General features: G+C 42.5%; 1 protein-coding gene across 1 annotated transcript in view; it reads right to left on the minus strand.

Moving 5' to 3' along the window:
• Positions 1-27,446, minus strand: part of RPTOR (regulatory associated protein of MTOR, complex 1) — a 455,351-nt gene that overhangs the window by 31,077 nt on the left and 396,828 nt on the right. The window contains exons 24-27 of the mRNA XM_015408620.1: positions 19,945-20,059; positions 19,099-19,223; positions 16,369-16,473; positions 9,434-9,481 (exon numbers count right to left, since the gene is read on the minus strand). Of these exons, the coding sequence (XP_015264106.1) occupies positions 9,434-9,481; positions 16,369-16,473; positions 19,099-19,223; positions 19,945-20,059 (393 nt within the window). The remainder of the gene's footprint in view (positions 1-9,433; positions 9,482-16,368; positions 16,474-19,098; positions 19,224-19,944; positions 20,060-27,446) is intronic.

A 27,446-nucleotide genomic window follows, 5' to 3' on the forward strand; every position in this document is an offset into this window, starting at 1 on the left:
AAGAGTTTTGGCACTTATCCCTCCCTCCAGTATTTCCCTGGGGAGAAATGGACAATGCACCTGCAATATTGCCAAAGGGATTTGTATGGTGGTTTTTATGTAGACAAAAATATAATGTTAAAGGCTTGAAAAACCCTATTGGTTGGGCTGGATTGGTTGGGCTGCTACAATCTTTTTCTCATGGTTCCAATCAACAGAAGCATAGGGCAGGTGAGTTTGGTCCGGGTTTTACACCTGGACTCCTTTCTGTGAAGGTTAAATTGTGAAATCATATGTCTTTGGAACAGATAAGGATTCACAGGAATTTCTTGTCTACTCAGTTATTCCATCTAACTTCCCCATCATTTCCACCAGGACTTTTTATAAGAATAAACAAACAAAACCCACCAATGTTGAAGTACTGATATAGGCATGCTATGGAAACCTTCACTACCCTGCTGAAAGCCCAGATTTCTAGTCCAACAATTGAGCACTACTGTTTGCTTTCTCCTTGTCCTGAGAACTGTGATAACAACAATTCAAAGGCTTTCCTAAATGTTCCCTGCAGCACAGTCATATAGCAGGACAAATGCAATAACTACAACTACAAAGATGAACACAGTGGGGCTTTTTGCAAGGCAAAAAAGCAAAGGTGGAAAAACTGCCTTCTTCAAAGCTGATGCCTGTGCTCTGAGGAGAAAGTGGATGATTAAACTGTATGCATTGAAAACATTCTTCTAATTATCTCCTTATCTCATTTCCTTGAACAGCACATAAAATAGCCAGGTCAACTTTGAGTGTTGCCTAGTACTGCTGAATCACTGGACTAACTGACAGTTTTTATCCCCCTGCAGGATACAAGGAGAAGCGAAAAAGGGAAAGAACCACAGTTAAATTGACAGCTCGCATCTTTATCTGGACATCCAAATTGATTGTTTCTTCAGCTTCTTTGGCAACTCTGAGGGGTAGTAGCAATTCAGAGCAAGCCAGGCAGCAGCTGTTTAGAAGATAAGCACCTCTGAAGCATTTTGCATTCGTCATCTTGTTTATGGTCTGTATGACAAGATAAACCCAGCAGGCTTTGAAATGGATGCTGCCGTTTCATCTTAAGCAGGCAGCACTCTGGGAAGCATTGCTAAAGATCCCAATTTTTCAGTCACATGCACTCACATTTCATGTTAAGGATCTTACATCATTTCAACGGCATCACAATCTGCATACTACACAGGGATGAGGCATTTCCTTCTTGTACATATGCAAGTAGCCTTTGTGCTACTTTGGAGGCAAACTGAAGTGATATCCAGACACAATGGGGTGATGTTGGTGCATAACCCCAATGCCCTGGAGGAAGCTAGGCTGCCTGCAAGTGGGGGTGCTCTCAGAACAAGTGGGGGTGCTCTCAGACTCTCTGTCTCACTTCTGCCTAACTTTAGTGTTTTTAGAAAGTAGGTGGGAATTGTGCCTAGCAAGGTTTCTGATTGGCCACTGGAGATTTGATTGGCTGTGCAGATTTTCAAAAATGTTGCTTTGGCAGCAGCTGCCACCACAGAACAAGGATTTTCACTGTAAGCTGCATTTTGTGGCTGGCCATGCCTCCCGTGGCAGCCATTTTGTGGTTGTGCCTACCACACTGTGTCAGAATTCCAAAGGTGTGCACAGGCTCGAAAAGGCTTTACAGATCCCTGCTTTACAGAAAGGCTTAAAGGGCTCAGAAATACTTTTGTGGTTTCCTAGCAACCTACACAATGGCAATTGAGACCAACTAAGTAGCATTTTTTTTAAGCTACAGGCATTGTTTTTATTACTTTGGGGAGTTTTAATCCCCCAATTTTTTTTTTTTTGTTAAATTTCAGGGTTTTTTGCAAATTTGGGATTCCCTTCACTAAATTTTCACCCTCCATAAAAATCTTGCTCAACAGAATGTGGCATAAGCAACTTACTGGGCTCTCATAATTCCAGACAACTTATTCAATTGAATGGTAAGTGAACACCCACTCTATAATGATGCAGCGGACAAGTGGCCTTTGGCTTTTTGTTAGTGAGAAATACAGAATAACCTCAACCACTACTACATAGGCACTTCTCACCAGCAGAGGGTGCCCATGTGTTGAAAACCATGATTGCACAGCATGGGTCCCACTCTCAAAGGATTGCAGCAGACAAGAGTAACCTGAGCAATATTTATACAATGATATCTTATCCAAGCTCATCCTGCGTATAGCTGGTATGGTAGCATTCAGTGTATACCTGGTATGGTAGCATTCCGCTATATAGAAACTTAAGTAATTCATAACTGCTTAAGTGTATAGAAGAATGTGAAATGATAATAGTGAGAAAACTGCACAATTAAGAGCAAAGCAGTTTGTGTTTCATCCTCTTCAGGGTAAATTGATGTTTATTAAAGCAGGCCTGAGGTTTCTCATATTTTTCAAAAAGGGAGATATCATAACATTATTGGCTCTTGTTTACATCGCAAATTCCTTGTGTCTTGAGAATGAGAGGTTTGTTGCCAAATCTTTATTTCTTTTTAATTAAAAAAAACCCCTCCAAACAAAACCTTTTCACAGCCTTCTAGGGAATGAGAATTATGAGAATGAGAATTATGGTTCTCCAAAATCTTTGAGGGCAAATTATTTTTGCATGAAATAACTGTTGTGGGCAATAATTTGTTGTTTGTGGTAGGGTGCGCTTCCTCAAGCTATTGCTTTCTGTTGCAAGGATATTGCACTTAGCCAGCAAGACTGGTAGGGGTACAAATGGAACATAACCCTCTCCAGTTAGTGTATGCATTGCTACTGTAAGCATGGTGTGGAATGCGGCTGCATGAGCATCACAGTCACCTACTGGATACAGCTTGTGACATCCCTAGATAAGTAACATTCTCCCCTGGTTCCATAGTCTATTTTTCAATTACTGTTCTAATTTTGTTATGGGAAACATACCTCCAACTCAGATATGCAAACACTCTGGCAGACTTTTCACAAAGCAGAAAACACCGGCCAGGCTTCCCTTTCCCCATCTCAGCAATGCCCTTCCACCTTCTAGAATCCTTTTTTAAAAAAATGGGTATTTCAAAGCTTCATGGAGCTTCCCCTCTCCAGCCCTGCCATAAATGTGCTTTACAACTCAACAACAGAAGAAAAGTAAAAAACAAAAATATAGTTGTCCCCTTGCAGCAAATCCCCCCAAGTCATTACAGTGATGTTAAAAGCAGAAATACTGTACTACTGGCATTAGATTGCACAGCTGTGACTGTATCACTAACAGAAAGGTTTTTTAAAAAGTATTATATGGATAATGTTTCCTTGAAGTGCTACAGAAGTAGTTTTGCTGTTGAGCAATACTGTATATTGGGTTGGATCCAGCACAAAACTCCTGCTCCCCATAGAGTTTTTGCACAAGCAGAAACGCAACACTGCGGTAGGTACTTGCACTGTCAAAGATATTGTATCCCCACCTTAGTTTCTGCTTGAGCAAGATCTTGTACATCTAATTTTGGGGCACTAAAATGTATAGGAAGGAAAGCGTTAGGTGTTGCATAAGGCCTTGTACAAGCGGAATTGCACTAAGACTGTTTATGCCTCCACTTGCATATTGCTGGGTTCAGGCCATTGACTGATACAGTGATACCATGAAAAAGAAGATGGGGGAGGTTCGGTGGATGAGTAGTAATGATATGATTGTCCTATGTGGGAACAATGAGATTTACTAAAGTCCAGTTGGATAAGAATCCTGGCTTTTGGCTTTCATTCTAGTATATGTTGCTTTGCCTTGCTCACTCAAGCCATCTGGATAGTTTTGCAAAATATTTCTCACTTGACATTACCAGTTGTATGTGACACATTGCAGTCTGAATTATATAAAAACTTTAATGCAGTGGGAAAGGGAGTGCTCTGCAAATGAATCTTAGTTTATTTACCTAATTTTGTTCTGATCTTTGGCATGTGAGACAAAGGTGAACTAATCACCATTCTTTAATTCTCTGGTGCCACGGTGCTGATTGAAGGGCAGTATTCTGGGGCTCAGATTGTTCTGTCTGGTGCAGGGAAAAACGAGACAGGAATGGTGCACTCAGTACTAGCAGTTTTCCAAGCAGAGGAACTGGCTGCTCAAAAGATCCAAGATTAGCCTTTCAAATCTAAACAATCTTGATTATGCCAGTTACTCAAAACCATTGCCAGTCTAAGGAAGCCCTTTGTCTCCCAAAGAGACAGTGGAATTTGCATGGCACCATGATGATGCAGACCTTCAAGGCATTGCTGGAATGCCCATCTATCCAATAGGGGATTATGAAAGATGTATAGGACCACTGCAGGAAAGTACCTTTAAAAAGAATTCAGCTTATCTTCTGCACACAAGGACTAGGAGTTCTGCAAGAAATACAGTGCTCTGTGGCAAATGCATATCAACAACAAGAACTTTTCATGACTGCACTCTGCAGGATTTCTTCTAAAGTTAGAGATGCTTCCCCATGGAACAGTTCCCTGTATACATTTCAGTTTAGTACCTGGGCATCACAAGCAGTTGCATTCCAAGTACATCTACTCTTACTAGAGTGTTTTTTGTAAACCTTTACTAGAATGCAGTCAGTGTCTAACGGGTATTTTGATTTGTGAAGAAATGTATGCATGATCCACTACACAAGGGCATCCCAGAGACAGGCAGTTGATCTTTTATATATACATCCTCTTGGCTGATGAATGAGGCATGTCCCTGTTTTAATTTCCAGGCAGCAGTGGGAAGGCTGAATTACCTCATTCTTCATTAATTCCTAAAAATGTGCCTCCAAGTGACACTCCTTCTGTGCCAAGCATCGCCCACAGTAGCACATGACAAAAGAAGAATATCTAGGACACAGGGAAGCTTAATTTAACAAACCAAAGGGCCTCAAAACAGAGCCAGAGCTCCCCTAATTACTTTATTTGCATGAAAGATCTGCTCTCTCATAAGGCACAGCTCTTTGTCTTGACTACAGAGGCACAACAGATGTCAGTCCTAGACACAAGCAGGCTTTGGGATTCAATCCTTGACTTCATTTTTTAATCATTTCCCTATTAGACCCCCTTTAGATTCCACTAGATCAGGGTTGTTTTGTTCAGGTTTTGATTCCTGTTTTTCTATAGCACAAATGCTCCATGATAAGAATTCTCCCTCAGGAATTCCCCTTCCTCTCTCAAACAGGGTTACTAGATATTTCCATGAATGGAATTTTGACAATATCTTTTCAATTTAAAATTTAACACGTTTTCCATTTTACAACATTTACTCTACAGAATATACCCTAACTCAGTACCCTGGTTTGACTGAGGCTGCATTCAGACATAACGCCAATTGTGGTTTGTCCTCTTACTTACAAACTGTGTTTCAGAATTCTGGCTAATAGGTCAAGAGGACAAATCACTTTGTTGTTTTCCTCCAATTCAGATGATAAACCAAACGGTGTCTTTTTTCAAACCAGGATGTCTTCAATTTCTGCACAGCATACAAATTCAAGGACTTCCGAATACAGCCATGTTTCTGTTCTCTGCCCTGTTGCTCTTTTCTCCTCTTATCCTTCCAGCTCTATCTCTCTCCCCCTAAACACTGAAAAATACAAGATCTGATATATGTTAAGAGCACTCTCCTAAGGAGAAAACTCCTGACCACCTCTGAATGTCTTTAAATAAGGCATTTATTTGACCAAAAATGGGAGTTTTAAGTACTGCTTTCTTTAATGTGTTAAACTGAAGTAAACTAGGGTGCACATATTTAATTTTAAAAATGCTGTTTGTTTTGTTATAGTGTTATTCATTTTTACTGGTTTCAATGCCAAACATATTTCTGGCTGAAATATTATCGTCAATCCAATCTGATTCAAATTTTCTAGGACTGTACTCCTTATTCAGAGAATCACACCTGCTAAATTTTAGGAAGAAAGGAAACAGTAACAAATTTTACAGGAAGCTAAAAGTCATCACTAGAATAACAGTCAGAGGCAGATCTGGCACCCCTGCAAGGCAGACAGCATTGAAGATCACTCCAGGAAGGAATTTAAAACCCCAAGAAAGCCAGCCCCAGTTATGCAGTGAGCACAGAGGCTTGCATTCAGTGCCTTGAAGAAACAAGATGAGGGAAGTACTCTGAACGCCAAGCAAGGTAGCACAATTCCCTGTCTCTTGATCACTATTCAGAAAGTGAGTGTAACTGCTTAATGGAAAACAAACCATCGAATCATGCTTAGCAGAACTGAGTTGAAGTGTGTATAGACTGTAATGCATATACACAGAAAGGGACTGACTACTATCACTTTGTATGCATTTAGTCAGTATGAATAACACTTAAGTATCCAGTATATTTATGTACATTGCAAATAATCACAGCCACATACACAGTGACACAACAAACATACAGACAGAGCAGAAGTGGCATCACAGACAGATTTACACTTGAACTAATGCTAGAGGGAAAGGAAATCGGGGAAAACATACAAACTGAATAGCAGCACTCTCTTCTTCACTAGTAAATGAGATTGCTGGGTATCCAATGTAAACCTGGACAGTCTGGTAATTTCACTCACTGTCCATTTAAACAGTTGGTGAAAATACTGGACTGTCTGGGTCAACTGGCAATCTTACCAAGCCCAAACAGCGCAAAGTACAGTGTTTGGGTTTGGAGGAGGTGACGCCAAGCCCAAGCCCCAACTGCTGCTGCTTCATGCTTGGGCTGGGTGCTGCCTCCTCCCAGCACAAACAGCTTGCTTCGTGCTCTTTGTGCTGAGAGGAGGCAGCACCCAGCCCAAGCATGAAGCAGCAGCTTAAAAAAAAAGGTCTGTCAACCTTGCTAGTAAGAAAAGCAAATCAATCACACTTTCTCTCACAAAGTTCAGTCACACATCAGCCATGCAATCTGCAAAATACCAAAAAGAATCTGAAAACGGCCAGTCTCAAAAGAACACAACTCGCTCAGGCAGAGTGAGGCTGACTGCAGGGAATGCTACTTATACAGAAGCAAGAAAGCCCTCCCCAAAACTAACAATGTGGGTGGGATCACTGTGGAAAGACAGACTTATCAAGAAAAGCCTCTCATGTTGTAAAACCTGTTTTAGGCTGTTTCCACATAGGGATTTTTCCCGCATGAGCTGCAGGAAGGCGGCACAGTACTTACGAACATCTGGATGACATCATGATCCATGACTTGTCTGGCTCCCATATTGTTCCCCATTGAGCTGGATTAAGAACAAACCTGCTTTAATCCAGCTCGAAGGAGAAAATGTGGGGTGGCTGCAGAGAGAGCATCCATTATAGGGGAAGGAACCACTACAGGGAAGGGCCACAATCCACATTTTCCCCAACTCTTTTCAGCCCTCGAAAGGGCTTTTTCCCTTTCCTATCTGACATTCCTTAGGAGAGAAGGATCATTCCATAATGATAGTCTCCCCCCCCAGCCCATTTCCTCGTCCTCCTCCACATTTCCGAGCCCAGTCAGGCACAGAGATGGGGGGGGGGAGTCTAATGCAAGGGAGTCCGCTCCCCACAGTAGCCATTTCCTCCAGGATGATGCTCTGTATTCTTGGTGCTTGGAGGGCAACAGGGGAGAGCTTCTGGAGTTCTGGTCCTGCTGACGGACATCCTGATGGCACCTGGGTTTGGGCCACTGTGTGACACAGAGTGTTGGACTGGATGGGCCACTGGCCTGACCCAACAGGGCTTCTCTTATGTTCTAACTCAGTGTGCTGCAGCACTGAAAAAAAGCCAAACTCTTAAGTTTGATTAGGGATGATTAGGGAAGGGATTGAGAATGAAACAGCTGAGATTGTAATGCCCCTGTATAGATCTATGGGGTGGATCTGTTGTATCGAATAGCGGTCACTGAGGGTGTGGAGGGGGAGGTATTTGTGTATTTCCTGCATTGTGTAGGGGGTTGGACTAGATGACCCTGAAGGTCCCTACCAACTCTATGATTCTATGACTGTGATTTGTATTAACCTGTTATGATGAACCCCTGTATCTCCCTGTCTAGCTGCGCCGTCAGAGGTGTGGCCTAATATGCTAATGAGTTTCTGATGTTGGGTGTGGCCTAGTATGCTGATGAGTTCCTGCTGGGCTTTTTCTGCAAAAAGAGCCCTAAGTGGAGATTGTCTGGAAATGTATCTATTCACGAACCGCCACAAACCACCACAAACTACTTGAAAGTTTGTGCTGATTGACCTGCCATGAACTTCAGTTTGCGAACTGGCCAAAATTCATCATGAACTTTAGTTCGTGAGCCACCTTATGCCAATCCCTAAAATGTAGAGTTCCAAGGCGTTCAATAAGTGTGCCAGGCTGGTACTGAATTACAGCCATCTGTCTATGCATTCATGACAGACTGTTACCGTCTGAGCATTGTCAGTATTGATTCTCCATGGTTGCTGCCTTAAGCTTGCTCTGATGCTCAGTGTATCAAACAGGAAACCCCTTCAACCTCCATCTTTCTAATTTCAATCCTGTCAGTTAGTCAGCCATTTCCTTGAGAATGGAGAGTCAGGATGCTAATAGTAGTAATGCATTCATTTTGCACATTCTTTCTCCACTGCCTCCCAGTAATCAGAAGTATAAATGCTCCAGGTTCAAACAAGCCTGAGTCACAAACATGCAGCTCCTTTTGTTCTGGCAATCACTGCAGACACATTCCAGCCCTCACCAACTAACAAATATTAATAATTCATAAAGCACCAAAGAAGATTACATCAGCTTTCTGACACATACCACATACACAATGTCCTGTTGTGCCAGCCATCTGTCCCTATCTCAAAGGCAGAAGCAACTGAGAAAGATTTCTGGTCCCATCCCACCACCGGTTCCTGCAGCTTGACTCGGGAGAGCTGCACATACAATGGTTAACACACAAAGGAGGAAACCCACTTTCCAGATTACAATAGGAGGGCTGGGCCTAGTATTCATTTTCGTTCAGTGTTATACTTGTCACAAATTTAAATAATGGTAGCAATCAAAAGGGAAAGAAAGATTTTTAAAAGTGACATTCAAGTATTCCAGAACAGCCAGTTGAAGCATACCAGAACATTGCGGGATGGGGGGAAGGGGCAGGAGAAAGCTGTGTGCAAATGGTGGGAATTCTTGCCTTGTCACAATCCTTGTTTAAAGCATTCACATTAAAAACAAATCCCCATTTTGTGAACAAACACTTGAAGCAATACACAAAGAAAAATCACCTCCCTTCAGCTTTCCCCTACTAGACACAGAGACCTGTCTGGACAGGATATTAGATACCACAGTTTAGAAGTCTATATTGTTCATTATTGACAGGCAATATAAGATGAGGAATAGAAGGGGCACAAGAAGCTAATCCACCTTCCAAGAACTAACAGAGCTCAGTAGACGTTAGAAGGAATGGCAATTTTTTAAAATAAAAAAGATGAATTAGAAGAACCACCCCTCCCAAGCTGATCATAGGTAAGAGGAAAGAGAGCACTCACCTCCCTGTTTACTTCTGTCAAGATAGATTGAAACCCTTCGGGCCAGACCTGTGAGAAGACAGGGATTAAGGGGTTGATGCTAAGGGTAAGTTGGTCAGCCAAAGCAAAACAAATCGTAAAAAGGATTAGAAAAAGCAACCCAAAAGGAACAGAAAAGAACACAGTTAAGAGAGAAGCAGCAGAGGCCTCCATTTAGGAACAAAGGCAGACAAGTAGCTTGAACACTGCAGCCATCCTAGGAAGCCATTAACCATGGGGAGAAAAAAAAAGAGACTGTACTTTTTTTTTTTGCTCCTGTCCACATATTGCTGGTAATTTTCTCTCTAAGAATGACCCCTTCTCCTGAACCTGAGCTAAAGGCCTCTCATTGTCAAGTGAGAGTGAGAAATGAAAAGCCACATTCAATGATCCTCAACAGAAAACACCTGCTTTGAAAAAAAATAAACACAAAACAGCAAGCATTTGCTGTTTAGGCCTCACTCAGTGAGGGACCAGCTTGGCCGTGGAACAGGGCTTCAACACAGTGCACTTCAATGATTTGGTAATGAGCACTCAGTTAGACAGGCAGGGCAATTTACAGAGGCTCTGCTCAAACAACTGCTTAAGTGTGGGAAATCAGTGGTACAAGAGGATTCATCTGAAGTCATCAGAAAGAAAGCTGGATAATAAAAAGAGCTGCAGGGTGGCAGCAGCAGCAGCAGCACAGCCATAAAGAAATGGCATTACAAGTACATCCTGAGGTTAGCTGTCCTTGGGATTGCCCACAGGACACCATGTATATGAGGAAGAGAACCAGCTTGTCCTGTCCAGGGCAGGTCTTGCAAAGATCCTTTCACACACTCAAGTTCACCTGCTTAAATCTGTGAGAAGGGAAAGCAGTGCTGACAGAAACATGTAGCCTCATTTAAAGACTATGATTTAAGGTCCCCTTGCACAAGATGATTTGCTGTATAGACTGGTAACATCCAGCCAGTACTGATTACAGAAAGACAGAAATCTTGACCAAGTTGCCAATGGGACCCAGGGAAAGACTGTGCCTTGCTCTGCTTGCCTCTCACAAATTTGTTTGGAAAAAGTATTGTTATACAAAATGACAATTATACTGACAGGAATTGACATGTCCTCTTTGTATCAGCACAGAGACCTAGCTGAGAGCCTGTCTTGTGCTTTCTGCTAAACCAGCCCTCTTGAGTACCCTATTTGTATCAGAATCAGACTTTGTGTTCTGTGTGGACTCTTGTGTGCCATTCATGCAAACCAGCACTAGCCTTTTGAAGTAACTAGTGACATTGCAAAACTTGCTGCAGTGTGACTAAAATCTATTACTTTTTTATTCCCACCTTTCCTTCAAGGAGCTCAGGATAACATATGCTGGGCTGGATCCAACTGAATTCATGGAAAGTGCTGGAGGAGTGGATCTTACCTCCTTTCTTTCCCTTCCCCCAGCAGCATGCTGATTGCCCTGAAACGCCTATCTGAGGATCAAAAGACCCTCCCAAGCAAGATGCTCCAGAGGAGGGGGAGGGGTTGCAGTGACAATGAGGAATCAAATCAGATTGCCCCCTCTCCCCTCTTCTGTTCATGATTTACCTCAGCAGAAGAAGCAAAAGGAGCAGATTTTAGTTGGTTCTTCATCGTCACAGCAGCCCCCATTATATGGCTCATTTTGCTTGCAAGGGTCTTCCAGTCCTCAGAGAAGAGTTTTGGGACAAATGGCAGGCTACTCGGGGAATAAGGTAAAGATTAATTACACCATCCCTGTCTGCGAACTCTGCTGGTGGATCCAGCTCATGGTTCTCCTTTTTTTCCATTTTATACTCAGAAATCCTGTGAAGTAGGTCAGGGCCCAAGATCATCCAGTAAGCTTCATAGTTTAGTGGGAATTTGAACTCAGGCCTCTCATATCCTGGTCCAACACTCTCAACTCTGATGGCATAGTAGCTTGCCTAGACTGCAGCTTACTGCAGCATAAACTTGCACAGGGTCTGCATTGTCTTCAGATTTGATCATCTACTTCAAAAACTACTGCACAAAAACTCACAGAGAAATGAACCAGTATGGAAAACAACTAGAAGCCCCCGCCCTTCGGCTTGCTCAGTTCTGTTGACATAAGTAACAGAACAAACCAAAGCAGTAGTTGAATAGCTAAGACAAACACTCAAAAGCTACTATGACCAGGTACTGGATGTATTAAAAGTCTGTCTTTCTGCCCCTCTACAGTGGTACAATATGAACTATGTGCACATACCATCCGGTGATGTCTGCATTGGTCCCTGGGTGTTTCATTACAGACAACACCAGTTAGATGGTGATTATTTCAGCATCAGGTCAGTTCTGAACCATAGTTAGCTCATAAAACGCATAAGCCCCGTGATTTCATCTGATTCAGTGCCACACAAAGTCCAAAATGTTAGAGTATTATCAGCATGAGATTTACTCCTGTCTGCCTTACACTCCAGCTAGACAATGATTCTGGATGGTAGATATAAGCCAAGAAAGGGAATAATCAATGCTAAGAAAAAAGCCTATTTGCTATGGTGATATATGGTCAGTGCAGCGCTGAAGCCCTCTGACTTCCCCTTTATAGAGTCACCCGTGAGTGTTCTGCTACAGAAAAAGAACTACAGTCAGTTAGAAGCTTTATTTCCTTCTAGCTCTATTAAACTACTCTAGTCTGCTCTCCACAAATGAGTAGGCTTAATCAAAGTGGTCATGTCCACTCCTTAAGAGTGTCCTCTGCTCCTGCTGTTCATTCAGTCCCCTTGTGAGGTCAGTGAACTCTTTTTCATCAAGAAGATTACATCATCAACAGAGGATTAGGAGGTGCAGGAGGAAGATGGAGGAAAAACTATAGCCAGCAGAGCTGCTGAAACATGGATATTTTTCCTCTGGTCATGTAAAGACGGAAGCACAACACAGAATATTGAGGCCATGAACAGAATGATCTCAGAGAAACACCAGGCACCTTATAACCTTGTGCTGAACTGTACCAGCAGACTCTGCAGCAAAGGCTGGCACTGCTGTTGTAGTGACGGAACTATGGGGGGAGGGGTGTTATGTCTTCGGATACTGCCTGACACCAGCCAGAGGCAGCTAAAGCTTCAATCCAGAAGACAATAGGGACTAGGCTCTTGAACTACAAGTAAGGAGCCAATAGGGACATTGGCGGGAAGTTCAAACCTGCCAATAGGACCTAGGGGGGTCCCTCCACAATTGTATAAAGTTGGCCAACCGGCCGTTAGTTTCTGTTCCATGTGTTAAGTATGAATAAACGCGTCTTCTCCGATGTCGTGGTCCGCGTCCTGATATACCGAACCCAGTACTTTTCAGACAGCAAGATCTTTACTCCTGAGACGCAAACATTAATGTCCATTATTCAAGATTACCTATATTTGCAATCCAGTATTTCATGGGTACATTTTGTGCGAATATGCTAGCTGGAATTTCTTGCAGTGCATTTCCTTTTCATCTTCTTCCCTTTCTTGTACTCTCTTAACTCATGGTGGGATATATTGAAGCAAATACAAATAGACTTCTGATGCATGGACAAAATATTGGTGTGTCTCATCTTTTAAACTGGGGAAGTAGATGACAGCAACAAGCAGTGGACAAGTTAATGGAAAACACAAGGATGCAACTGGATTTGTACACAGACACCATTTTCTATGCTGGTGTTCACTGGTTAAAGATAAATATACTTGTACACAGGGCTATTTTGGGGCAGGAACGCACAGGAACGGAGTTCCAGCTGGCTCCCGAGCTGGCCCCGCCCAGCAGGAACTCATTAGCATAATAGGCCACACCCAACAGCAGAAACTCATTAGGATGGGTTACATTAGGGGTGTGTGGCCTAACATGCAAAGGAGTTCCTTCTACAAAAAAAGCCCTGGGTTTTGACAACAAACAAGGTAAACAGAATAAGAAGCAAAAGGTGGGTGTGGCTGGATGACCACACTTCTGGTAACATGGAAGTGCAGCCTAATGTGCTAATGAGCTGTGCTGTCAGGGTGTGGCCTAATATGCTAATGAGTTCCTGCTGTTGGGTGTGGCCTATTATGCTAATGAGTTCCTGCTGGGCTTTTTCTACAAAAAGAGCCCTGCTTGTACACATTTCAGTTAATTGAGATGTAATTAACTGAAATGCAAATTTCCTTCAGTCTAGGAGTATATTTGTGCAGTAACTCAAAAGAACAAGAAATACCTATGTAAGGGATCATGGATAAACAGAATATATTTCTGAATTTCTTAAAATGGTTCCTCTCAGTCAAATCTGAACAAAGGGCTGCTAAGTCACTAGCTGAGATCAGAAGTGAGGGTATTGCACTACAGCAGCATACACCAGCTACCTGTAGAAGCAGGTTCTTGTTCCATCTTGAACTTTAAAAGAAAACAAACAGGATATAAAACTACCTTTGAAACCTCTGAAAGAAGCCTTTTCTTTCCTAATCTGAGGCAAGGAAAGGTTTAGATGGATAATCATCTAAATTTCATTAAAAGCTGTAGGCAGCTATGTTCATCTAGTGGAATAAATCCCAAAATAGCAATATAACCTTTTATCAGGAACAACCAAGGTGTAATACAATTAGCTAAGTTGTGCAGATAGAAGGGCTTTTCAATCGTGTCCAGCAACATCTCCCCCCCCCCCATTTTGTACTGTTTAAAATCAACGAAGAAGAATTCCATGGAAATCAAGAACTTTGACCACTAATTTATGACATTTATTTATTTATTTATTTACCTCATTTATTCCCCGTCTTTCCCCCCAGTGGGAACCCAAAGCAGTTTACATAATTTTGCTTTCTTCCATTCTATCCTCCCATTAACCCTCTATTGCAGGTTAGGATGAGGGTGTGTGACCCAAGGTCACCCAGCAAGCTTCCATGGCAGAGTGGAGATTTGAACCTGGGTCTCCCACATCCTACTCTGACACTCTAACTACTGTACCTCACTGAATCTTTGGGTTGATCCTAATGAAAAGTGTTACTAGTGTTGTTACTAGTTACTAGTGCTGTTTTAGGACTTAGATATCAACTTCATTCATTTTGTTGGACTTGCATAGAAGCTGATATACCTTTCTATATTTTCTCCTGCCCTTTATACTTCAAGGATGGATCTCAAGTCCTATTGCCAGCTCTGGATACAATTTCACCCACATTTTTTTTTAAATTAGCCTGAGTGCCACAGGTCACTCATGCTATAACTGCTTTTCTGTTGGTGACAGAGAAAATATATACAAAATTGTACTGTATTTAAAATGTGTGGACTCTGTCATGATTTGAATACTTTTATTACACTGCACTGGGATGAATTTCCTGTATTAGCAGTATCTTGTACTAATTTGGTCAACCACAAACGAATTAATAAAATGAGCTGGATTCTGTAATAACAGAATGGTTATTCCGATTCTCAGGTGGACAGCTGAGGACCCTTCAGGCAAGATGGGTTTTAAATGAACATTAAATAAATATGAAGGGACCAGTGAAGACAAGTCCTGGAGAGATCGACTTGAGATTAAAGTTTAGTACTCTGTTCTCTTCCCAGAGTAATACAGTGATTTCCAGAATGGCATGTTTCTCCTGGCTACTATTGATGACATTCCAGTAAGTGGCAGGATTTCAGCCACAGCAAGTTTAACTTCCAGCATTTTACAATCAGTTCCTTGCATCTTTAATGGAATGCTGTGGAGGTTGGGTTTAGAGCAAATGGACTTCAGCTTTCTGGCTGCCAGGCCAGATAAGGCAGAGAAATAAAAGCACCATGAGGCAATTTTAAAGGAGAGAACCAGAATAAGACCTATCAAAGTCTGAGATCTGAGAGAAGCCTGGCAGGCGAATCTGAAATGAATAGCTAGAAGATGCATTGCCCAAGAAAAGCAAGGCAATGTAAGGGAGGAGAGTGACATTAAAGAAAAATAGGTAAGCAGTGATACTGAAATGTAAAATTCTTAATTTTCAAAGGACAGAGATTTTTATTTTGACATATCAAAACTGCCACTGCTTTTTGGCTGTGCTCGCACAAATTTTTTTAAAGGGAAAGCAAAAGAGTGGATTAGCAACAGGAATTTTTCAAATAAGCTGTTGTCAAGGCCTGAGTGCCGAGATATGCAGGTTCAGAAATGAGAGCTGTCAGAGCATTAATGAGTCCTTGTGTCTTGGACACAGAACAAGTATCCTTCTATTATAGTGTTTGACACAGGTTCTGTGCTCACGTAACCCCGTGTCGGCTTCTTGGAGTGGCTTGCTTTGTGACGGGTCTCTTGTTAACATCTAGTCCTGCCTAGATTGCTAAAATACTTGGGTCGTTTACATCTACCTGGCCTATCATCCTGTATATATATCTTTCCTATTCGCCCACTGAATCCCCCCACAATGAATGGCAGGAAGTACTGCAAGCAGAGCTAAAGTCAAGGTAGGCTGAGCAGGGTCGTATGGGAAGCATGCAAAGCTGGGGCGGGGGGAGTTGAACAAGCAAACCAAATGGATAGAGGCAACAGGTGAACTTTTGGTTAAGCCCTGAACTGAGAGGAGATAACCAGCTGCCAGAAGGAGGTCAAGGAAAGGCAGTGCTCAGTACAGCCTTTTAGGACAGTTCTCTACCTAGAAGCAAAAGTTAGATCTGACCTTGAGTGATGCAACTCCATCAGAATCCAGGCTGGAGAACACAGCTGTATCCCTCTATTCAGCACTATGGGGGGAAAAACAATCTCCCCATCTATTCCCACCTAGCATCTCCATTTAGGACAGATTTCTTTTTAAAAGCATGGCAGAGGAGAAATCTCTTTTCAGGTTACTCCATAAAGTCCAAAGGATAGTTAACCAGATGTTACTGAAGGCAGAAGCAGAGAAAACTATGCCGTGTTACCCAGCCCTATTACAAGCCATGGCAAGTTATAGTTACCCCTCCAAATCTGGATAGGCTAAAAAGCCCATACCTACCACGCGTTGTTGGCAGCATGTCAGATAAGCCCTGCCAGGCAGTTACCATCTCGGGATTCTTCTCCAAGTCAGCAAAGTTTTTCCATACCCTTATAGCACCGTCATCTTCAAGGAAGGACAGAAAGGAAAATGTTAAGGCAATGCCAGTGCTGCTACGTATTAAGCAGTAGAGGAGAGGAGAAAGTCTGGACAGTGCCAAACAAATGCCATTTACTCATTGCCATTACTGATTATGCTTCAACATAAAATTCATGCAGCTTGGGTCTGGTTCCACCAGATTATAGGTTTCCAAACAGAAAGCAGGCATCCCTAAGGAGGTCCGCTAAGGAAGGTTTGCGCTCCTCCCTAACCCTTTCTAACCAGGTATTTTTTAAGGTGTACGTTAGGTAAGGAGACAGAATATCAACCAGCCCCCTATTCCCAATCACAGGAAGCAAACGGTCTAGCAATATAAACCATGCTTTTCCTACTCCATGCTTGACTGCTTTAACTAGAAGGAAGGCAATCCATTTTTGGAGTTTTTCATTTCCTGGCATCCCTTTTGCAGCCCAGCATTTCCCTCTTGCCATGATTCTGGATGGGAGTATCAATTAGAGAAGCTTCTTTTTTCAAAAAAAGACATTAATTGAGGAACAGTCTGACAACATCTACCATAAACGTTCCAGTGTAGCTGTAATATTTTCTTCCTCCTGTGCCTTCAACCATCTTTCTGCTCTTTAATGCTCCTTCCATTTCCCTCACAACTGAAAATGGGGAAGGCTTTTATCTATGTTGTACATTTTAATACCCTCCTTCCTGCAAGGAGCTCAGGGTAGCATATTTGGTCCTCCTCCACATTTTGTCCCTCACAACAACCCTGTGAAGTAGGTTAGGTTGAGAGAGAGCAACTAGCCCAAGGTCATACAGTGATCTTCACGGTGAAGTGGGTATTTCAACCCAAGTCTCTCACCACTGCACCACAGTGGCTTTCATCAATGGTTCCAGCCTTGAACAACATATTTCACCAACCCTTCACCTTGTTTGCTCTTTCTTGTCAGCCAGCAAAGAAGTTTACAGTTTTAAGAATCAGAAGGAAAATTTGGGAGGTGAGGATGCTTTAGAGGCACCACAACTCCTTTGCCAAAGTTTCTTAATTAAGTGAAAGAATTCATCAATGGGAAATCTTTAGTCTGACAGATTTAAAATGAGTCCAGGAAATATACAAGTATCACCTTTGACTGGTGATGGTTTGCAGAAGAGCACTGATGGAGAAGACTACTTCCTGCTGCAAATGTTTCCAGCAATACTTTTTTGTTAATTTATCTGTTAATGAACAGACAAGGACCTTCAAGATGCTCTAATTTTAAAATAACACAGGCAGAGAAAGATATATAAATATTTTGGTTTCCCTCCCTAAATTTTACTTATGTATTAGATTTTTAGCTTGTCATTCCTCCAAGGAGCTCAGGGTGTGGGCTCCTTACAACACCCCTGTGAGGAATATTGCGCTGCAAGTGCTTAGTTCAGCCTGTAAACTGCATGACAGATTGGAGCCCAGGTATCTCTGGTCCTATGCCCAATATTTTAACCCCCTCCCACAATTATGGCGTTTAAATACATATAAACACACCCATTCAAAACTCAAAACATTGTTAGCAGCAACATTCAAGTGCAGTGAGTAAGAACAGAATTTTCATTGAGCTTTCTTGTCTCTGTGTTGTGGAGAAGGATTTGATACCTTAACAGTTCAATCCTAAATAGAGTTCAGTGGACTTAGAAAGGTATAACTTGGTTTCAGATTACATTCTAATACTATCATGAGTTCAGGTAGGGTTGGGGCATATATGAATGATGGCCTATAGGGATTTTATTGCTACCTTAGCTATGGACTCTCAGGCAAACATAAAAGCCCATAAATGAAATAAATTGTGTTATGTTTAATAGTTTCCAAAGAAATTTCACTAAACAAGTCTTCAACACATGGCTTTATCTGAGCAATGTTCATGCCTGCTTTGTTGAACACAGTCTGCTTTTAGGGTGGCTGTCTCCCTGAACAAATGCATGCTATTACTTTCACCTACTCATACATACACGCTTCCTATGGGATACAGTCATGATTATATATCCAACAATGCTACTGTTCAGTAATACTTTGGCCCCTGCCACACGGGGGGGAAATTGAGGCGGGCAAAGTGCAGCTTTTGAAAGCCGCACCAAAAGAGACACGCGGCAGTGGGATCACACAGATCCCGTGAGCCGCCGTGCAGTTGCTCCCCGGCACGATCAGATGCCAGGGAGAAAGCACACTAATGCTATTTGGTTTTAAAGTGCAAGAGACTGCCATGGAGCCCCATAGACCTGGGCATACATTCTGTAATGGACTCTGGTCTCCATAGTGTGTTTTTTTTCTTCTCCCCAGCTGTGGTTTAAAGCAGCCTCATGTGTATGCCAATGACATTTTGATTGCAGACACCCTCTCTTCTCCCCAGCACTCCAGACCCAATACATGCTAGCTCCTGCTCCCTTCTCATCCCTCCTGCCAATGCTTCTTAGGGTTAAACATGACAGGAATTCCAGCACCATGTAATGCAATGGAATTCCAGCACCACATAAAGCCTGACCCTTGGTGGCAGAGGATTGCTCTGGAGTTGGGAAAGCCAGTAGCAAAAAGCTGAAGTACTGGGTCCAAAACATTTTTGCTGCTTGGAAATCTCTCTCACATTCTCCTGCTATAAATAAGTGCATGCCCACCTGTAGCAGTCAAGAGGAGAGAACAGTCTTGTCCATTCAAATACTCCATGGCAGTGATCCTGGTGTACCGTGGGTTTCCATTGTGAAAATAATCCAGTTTCTCCCCCTTTTCCCAATCCCAAAAGCTAAGAAATGGAGAAAAAAACCTACAAGTCAGAAGTGTGAGTTCACATATCAAGAAGCTATCCCAGGATACAAAAAGTTAGTTTACAGACTGACTTCAAATCAAATGTATTTTTTTCCTGAGAGCATTTGGCATCTCTTGATTAATTACAGCTCTGGCTTCTGCAGAGGGAGCAATAAGGCTGAAATTGCATTAGAAGATTTTGTAACAAATCTAGACGTTAATGAGGACAAACAAACAAACAAAAACAGGCTATCAGCTCAGATATGCGTATGCCACTGAAATATCAGTGCCAGATAACTTCTTACCATCCTGAGGAGGGATGGGCACAAACTGCATTTTTGCAGTTCAGTTAATGATTTGTGGCTGAACCGTGAACTGAACCACAGACTCATATGAACTGGGAGGTTGGTTTGCGAACTAACCTGATTCATATCAATTCGTGAGCCATTTAAAGATCAAACCCCTGCTTTATGCTTCCCGCAAAAAGCTGTGGGGAGCAGAAAGCAAGAGGCAATTTAAATCAAACAGCTCAGCTGTTTTTCATGAAGAGCAGAAATCAGGGGTTTAAACCTCTCCTTTCTGCTCTTCACAAACTGCCATGAACTGCATCAACATTCGTGAAAGTTTGTGGAGGTTCTTCAGTTCACAAACTGGTAAAAATTTGTGACAAACTTTAGTTCATCAGCCAGTTCATGCCCATCCCTTATCCTGAGTCTTACCAGATACTGTCTTTGTCAGCTACTGCTATACATGGGGTGAATGGGTGAAACTTGACTACGGAGGGCATGCCAGGGTTCCTGTTCAGAAAGATTTGATCATCAAGTCTTGAAATGCCTAGAAAGGTAGAGGGGAAACCAAAGAATACTGGCTTCAGTATCTAGAATTTAAATTGAATCAAACTGACATAGCTTACCACTCTACAGCAGAGATTCTCAAAATATGTTCCCTGCTACTAGAATTTGCTCTCAGAAAGAAAATAAAGACACCACCCAGCTTCAAGCAGAAGCCCAACTGATGAGCTTGATTTTGTCCAGCATATCTATTTCCCATGTGAAAACAAAGGCAAGGAAGGGGTGCCAAGTCATCTTTGTTGGTTGATACTTTTTTCCTGGCACTGTATTGCATCCCTGAGAAACATGAGAAACTATGAAGCTTAACTGAGCTTGCCATGTTGCAAGGCTAAAATGGGGGTGAAAAGATTACCAGTCAAAGTATTTGTGGTAAGTTGAATTTTTCAGGGCATGGTGAATAGGCAGGTTCCATATGAAATTGTGCAAAATGAGTTTCATACCTGAAAATGGCCCAGAGCTCCCAAATGTTCATGAAAAGTCCACAAAAAGGATCAGTGTGCATAGAGTTGGCATAAGGCAATTTGGCAATAATTTTTACAAAGTATTTTTCATACAGCTGGTTCTATGATCAACCGGTAAAAGTAGATCTCTAAAACAGTCTGCTTTTAGCCCTTTCACCACAGCTTATGTTTTCCAATAAAATCATTAAAAGTATTGTATATTTTAAAATTGAGATATGGACTGCCAAAATGTTGAGAGCTCTATAAGGTGTCATGAAGAATGGTGAGCCTAAGAGCTGAAGGGACATGAGATCCTTATCCAGTTTCCCAAATCTGCTTCCATTTTAGTAAAGAGAAAATCCTTCCATAATATTCTTGATTGGCCATTTCAATTATTTGTACAGATGTGTGTGGATATCATTCTGTTTCACAAAATTCCGAATGTTCTCCTCCTCTCTGCTGACCCAGGCCTATCAGGTTTCTGAGCCGTATGTGAGAGACACGCCATCTCTCTCGGCAGATTAATATTTCACACTAATCTTCCCCTAGCTGACATCTCAAGACAGGAAAACACCCCAAACGCTTTTCTCCCTGGTGAGAGCAATCTTGAGTCATGTTGAAAATGATACTATAGATGAACAGCACAAATTAACTCCTGTTACTGGCTGACCAAATACACAGCGGAAGGAGCAGGAATGTCAATTCTAACCAATGCAAAATTAAGGGGCCGCTTCAGCAAAATACAGGGAATTTAAATGGCTCTTGTCATTAAACAAAGAAGACCACAGACTGATTTCTCGTAAATGCATAAGGAGTTATAAATAAGCAAGATGGGCTTTGAGTAGAGCACAGAATATACATGCTGGTGAAACGTGAGCCAAATGCTTACTAGCCAGAAGAGCCATAGTACAAGGGAGGCCACACATAAAAAACATTGCAGAAGTACGACAGGCTATGAATAAACAATCTTTTACAGGGCCTCATAAAGACAAGGGAAACTGGAGTCATTTAGGTGCTTCCTGAATGTTAAGAGGACACAACAGACTCTTGTGGATCAGAGGCCAATTTGGTAAGGCGGACAACCCCAGTAGCATTAAGACATGCATCAGATTCTGACCCTGCCCTTTGGACATAGTGGAAACTCTGGCATTTTGCCTGCAACACCCTTTCTTTCTTGTAACTAAGCTGCAATATCCATCAACGCTTTAGATAGGACAGGAAAGAAAGACCAAAATGGTCATTTAATAGCATTCAAAAAGCACCGAGTGATTCATTTTGGGCCAGATGTTGTGTGTCTCAGTGGGCATGTCACCTCTGATTGGCATAGCTGCCTACAAGTTCAACAGAAAATTGCTGAGTTCAAGACCAAAGAGAGGACTATATTCATGTAAGACCACAAGCAGAGCAAACTGCTGAAAGAGGTAGGAGAATCTCACTTCAGCTGCTGAATGTTGATCTCTTTCACTTCTCTAATCCTTTTATTCTTTCTCACCTTTGGTAAAATCATATAACAAAAGAATCATTTGCACTAGGTGTAACTGGGTCATTTGATTTTACTTGTCAATTTTCCTGAAAAATACCATGTCTAGGAATTGGACTAGCAGCACAGCAGCTCTTGAGGCCCCTCTTGGCCACCACAAACCAGCTTTGAGATATATGAATGCAGTAATGGATGAGTAATGGAATGGTTTTTACATTTTAATTTCATATTGGAACTATTACGTCTATATATCTAATGGCCAAGTGTGGGCTGATCTGCAGATATCTAAATCTGTGGATCAGGCCCACACAGAGAGTAAACAGATGTTTTTGCAAACTTGGGGGAACCCCCCCAAGTTTGCAGAAAAACGTGAAACTAAAACAATGGGGGGTTAACCCCCCCAATACCATTGTCTGTGCATGCACAGACAATGGACTTACCTCCTGTGTCCTGGAGGTGTGGTGGCGGTGTCCTGGATCCACTCCAGGCCTGACCACACTAGTGCCAAGGAGCCACTCTGGGCCCATTGCCACCAAGGAGCTGCTCTGGGCCTGGCCACAGCAGCAGTGGAGGCCTGGAGTGGAGGCAGCTGCGCTGGGGCTCAGTCAGTAAAGCAGGGAAGGGATTTCCCCAAGAAGTCTTATGGGCCCCACATGTATTTTACTAATGCTGTGACCTAATGCTAATTGAACAGCAGATGGAAAATACACAAAGAAAAAGCAGCCTGAAAGGATACTGGCTACTAGATAGGAGGATGCATCTGTATTCAAAAGACAGTTAAGGGACTCATACAAGTGGTCCAAGAGAGAGACAAACAATTTGGAAGGTTCCTTGATAGGTGGATAGAATTGCATTTTGGTTCGTGAGGCAAAATGACAACTGACATACCACCTATGTAAGAAGACCAATTGGCCTTATGACAGTTCCTAAGCATTCTATCATCTCTTCTGTAACTTCATACAAAGGCAAGAAGAATGCCTTCCAATCTGGAATTCATTAACTTCTGAACACTGGTAATTTAATATAGAAAGTAAAAGAGCCATTTTAAAATCAAATGCACAGTCCACTCTGTATATCTTTTTCAAATGAATCTGTATATCTTTTTCAAATGATTTATAGAGCCACAGTATACAAAAACAGCCTCACAGATGCACAACTACATTGCTTGTGTTTTTTTAAGTCCCCGGAGGGGATTTTTTATTGATTTTTTAAACACTACAAAAACTAGAACAGAAAAAAGGGAAAGGGAATGCTACATATAAGGGAGAAAGTAAAGAACCCACTACTAACTAAAAACCCAAGAGAGGAGATCTCCAACTAGCTTTTTATACTTCATTCAGACTTTTCATCTTTGTACTTCTTATGAACGGTGTCAATCTTTTAACCCTTTTAACCATCCCCAGTTACATTTAATTGCCCAATAACAGTGCTCCCCATCACCCCCTAGAACCAAAGTTCTCAAAGGCACAATTCAGAGTCCTTCAGCCTTTACTTCTTCTTCTCTCTCTTCTGCAGTTTGTAGGAACTTTTTGGGGCTGATGCCCCCTGCTCAGACAAAGAGTCCTCACCAGACGAACCAGTTTCCAGCTCTCCACTGGACTTATTGTCCTCTTGTTTTTTCTCTGGCCTTCCCAGCTGCTCCTTTAGAAACTCTTGAGCTTTAAGAACAGAGTCAATCTTGACCTTCTTCTCCTTGATCTTGAATATTACTCTTTCTGGAAACAGCCATTTATAGCCAATTGATTTTGTTTGGAGAAAAAACACAAGTTCTTTGCATTTCTTTCTGCGTTGTCTTACTTCAAATGGAATATCCTTTAGCGTTCTGACAGCATTTTCCCCCACCTTCAGGGGTGTCGCAGCAACTGCTTTCAGGATAGCATCCCTGACGTGCCTCTTCGAGAATCTTACTACAATTTCAAAACTTTTGATTCAAGATGCACTGCCCACCACACAAACACACATTCCCAAAGGACACAAGGTCTGTGAAGAGACATGTTTGTGTGTTTGTTGTCTGGGAGAGAAGGATTCTGAAATATCCTATATATATATATATAATACCTTACGTATTGGCCATTTCTGGCTCTCCCATTGGCTGTGCAGTGTGCTCCATCAGCCACTGGCCCATCAACTACCATTTCCTTTACTTTCTCAGCATCCTGCTTCATTACTTGAATCAAATCCGTTATTTGCGTTTGTTGAGCAGTAATGCTTGTTGTCACAACTTGCAGCTGCTTTTGTTCTGCAGTAATATTCGCTGTTACAACAGACATCTGTTCTTTAAATACATTGAGCTGTTCCAGCAGAGGGCGCATGACCTCTGTCATCGCCTTCGTCGTCTCACTGGTCATTTCCGGCGACTCTAGTTTCGCTTTTAAAAGTTTCTCTTTGTCTCTGTCCCTCTTCCCCACCATCTTTTTCTCGTTTGTTTGCTTTCGCAATAAATTTTAAAGTCTCTGAATATGCGCTTATCTGTATAGCTCAATGGATGAGTACTTCTGGGCAATTTCTTGTTTATTCTTCCACTCCCTCCTCTTTCGCTCAACGATTTATGAGCATGGGAGGCGTCCCTCCCACCACTCGCTCCTGCCGTTTCGCGGCTTCGGGTAAGCAGTGTCTTTCGTTTAAAAATCAGTTCTCATTTGACTCACGTTCATAGTTGGTCTTCCGACCCCTCTTCATTCATCATTTCAAACGCCTGATCTCCTGAGCTTGACCCGGCTAGCTTCACTTGTACCATCAGGTTTCTCGGCTGGACGGACCACTGGAGCAAGGGGGAGCCTCGATTCTCTGGCATTCGGCCAGAGAAGAGGCTACCCCCTCAAAGCTCCTTGGCCAGGTGCCCTTCCCCGGGCTCCTGGGGGGGGGGGTTACGAGCCTGCTCACCCCCTCCGTCCGCCAGAGCATGGAGACACCCCCGGGAGGTCCGGGAGGTGAGTCCGTGAGCGTGCCGCCATCAACCGGAAGTCCAACTACATTGCTTGTTAAATGTTAGAGGTGAAGGTTACTGGAGAGGGAAACACATTATAGATGTCTATATGCCAGTGCTAGAAGTCTCTGAGCCAAGATGGGGGAGCTGGAGTGCTTGGTGTTCAATGAATATTTAGATATAGTAGGTATCTCAGAAACATGGTGGAATGGGAAAACTTATGGGATACAATCATTCCTGGGTATAAGCTCTATAGGCAGGACAGGGAGGGATGGGTTGTTGTTGGTGTTGCATTGTACATCAAAGAGGGCATAGACTCAAATAAGTTAGAAAACATCAGCAGAATTAACTCCCCAACAGAAGCAATATGGGTGGAAATACTGGGCCCTAAGGGTTACTTAACATTGGCAGTGGACTATCACCCACCTGATCAAACCTTTGAGGCTGATCTTGAGATGGAGAAGGAAATAATGAAGGTGACTAGAGCAGATAATGTTGTTATACTGGGAGACTTTAACTACCTTCACATTGAGTCACGCTGTAGAAATGAGATTCCTAGACTTCATAAATGACTGCACTGGAACAGTTGGTTCCAGAGGGGTAGTGATCTTGGACTTAGTTCTGAACAGGTCTCAAGACCTGCTGAGAGATGGAGAGGTTGTTACACCAGTTGGCAACAGTGACCACAATGCTGTAAAGTTCAGCATTCAGATCAATGGAAAGTTATCCCTGAAGTCCAAAACTGTTACATTTGGTTTCAAAAGAGGGAACTTTACAAAAATGAGGGGAATAGTAAAAAGGAAGCTGAAGGGGAAACACAAGAGAGTCAAATCTCTAAAGGATGCTTGGAAGCTATTGAAAACCAAACTAATTGAAGCCCAATTAAATGCATTCCAGAGGTGAGGAAAGGCACTACCAAGTCAAAAAGAAGACCTGCGTGGTTAACAACACAAGTCAAGGAAGTTATAAAAAGTAAAGAAGCATGTTTTAAAAAGTGGAAGGTCTGCACCAATTAATTGAGCAGGAAGGACCACAGGCTCTAGCAAAAGAAATGAAAATTAATAATCAGGAATGCAAAAAAAGCTTTTGAGAAGCAGGTTGCTTAAAGCATCAAGACAAACAATAAACATTTTTAAAAATATATCTCAAGCAGGAAACCAGCCAGAGAAGCAGTGAGGCTTTTGGATGCCAAAGGAAGATGGGGAGATGGCAGAGAAGCTCAATGACTTTTTTGCTTCCGTGTTCACTGTGGAAAGTGTGGCGCACGCACCCATACCACAGCTCCTATTTTCAGGAAGGGAGTCTGAAGAACTGAGCCAAATTGAGGTGACCAGACATGAAATTCTAGACCTACTTGGGCAATTAAAAACAATAAGTCTCCAGGTCCTGATGGCATACACTGAAGAGTTCTTAAGGAACTCAGATGTGAGACGGCTGACCTTCTAACCCGTATATGTAACCTATCACTAAATTCAGGGCTTTTTGTAGAAAAAGCCCAGCAGGAACTCATTAGCATAATAGGCCACACCCAACAGCAGAAACTCATCTGCATATTAGGCCACACCCCTGACAGGGCAGCTCATCCGCATATTAGGCCACACCCCATGCCTTCCCTTGGCTTGCCCGGGCAAGCCGGCACTTGGACAGGCCGGGGAAGGCACGGGGAGGCATTTAAATGCCTCCCCAATCCTTCCAGGGCTGCCCCTGGCCCACCGACCTCGGAGTCACTGGGGGGGTCACTCTCCAGGCCTTCCCTCTGTAGGCACGCATGCAGAGGTTTTGGCTGTAGTGGGCGTGGCCAACTCTGAAGCCAGCCGGAACTCCGTTCCTATGTGTTCCTGCCCAAAAATAGCCCTGACTAAATTCAGCTTCTGTACCAGAAGACTGGAGAGTAGCAAATGTGCAACCAATTTTTAAAAAATGGATCCAGAGGGGAACCAGGAAATTACAGGCCAATCAGCCTAATGTCTATCCCAGGCAAATTAGTAGAAACTGTAATCAAAGATAGAATTGTTAGGTACATAGAGGCAAATGTTTGCTGCGGGAAAATCCCTTCTGCAAAGGGAAGTCTTGCCTCACCAACTTTTTGGAGTTCTTTGAGAAAGTGAACAAGCATGTAGACAACGCTGACCTGGTAGACATTATGTACCTGGACTTTCAAAAGGCTTTTTGACAAGGTACCTCACCAAAGACTCCTGAATAAATTTAGGAGTCATGGGATAAGAAGACAGGTTCTCTTATAGATTAAAAACTGGTTAAATGACAGGAAGCAAAGAATGGGAATTAATGGACAGTTCTCACAGTGGATGGAAGTAAGTAGTGGAGTCCCACAAGGATCGGTATTGGGACCACTACTCATTTATTCATCAATGGAACTGGGGTGAGCAGTGTAGTGGCCAAGTTTGCAGATGATATCAAAATATTCAGGATGGTGAAAACCAAGGCTGATTGTGAAGAGCTCTAAGAGGACCTCCACAAACTGGGTGAGTGGGTGATAATGTGGCAAATAAAGTTCAATATTGGT

Source organism: Gekko japonicus, unplaced genomic scaffold (assembly GCF_001447785.1).
Source record: "Gekko japonicus isolate JY-2015 unplaced genomic scaffold, Gekko_japonicus_V1.1 scaffold57, whole genome shotgun sequence".
NCBI classification, from domain to species: Eukaryota; Metazoa; Chordata; class Lepidosauria; order Squamata; family Gekkonidae; genus Gekko; species Gekko japonicus.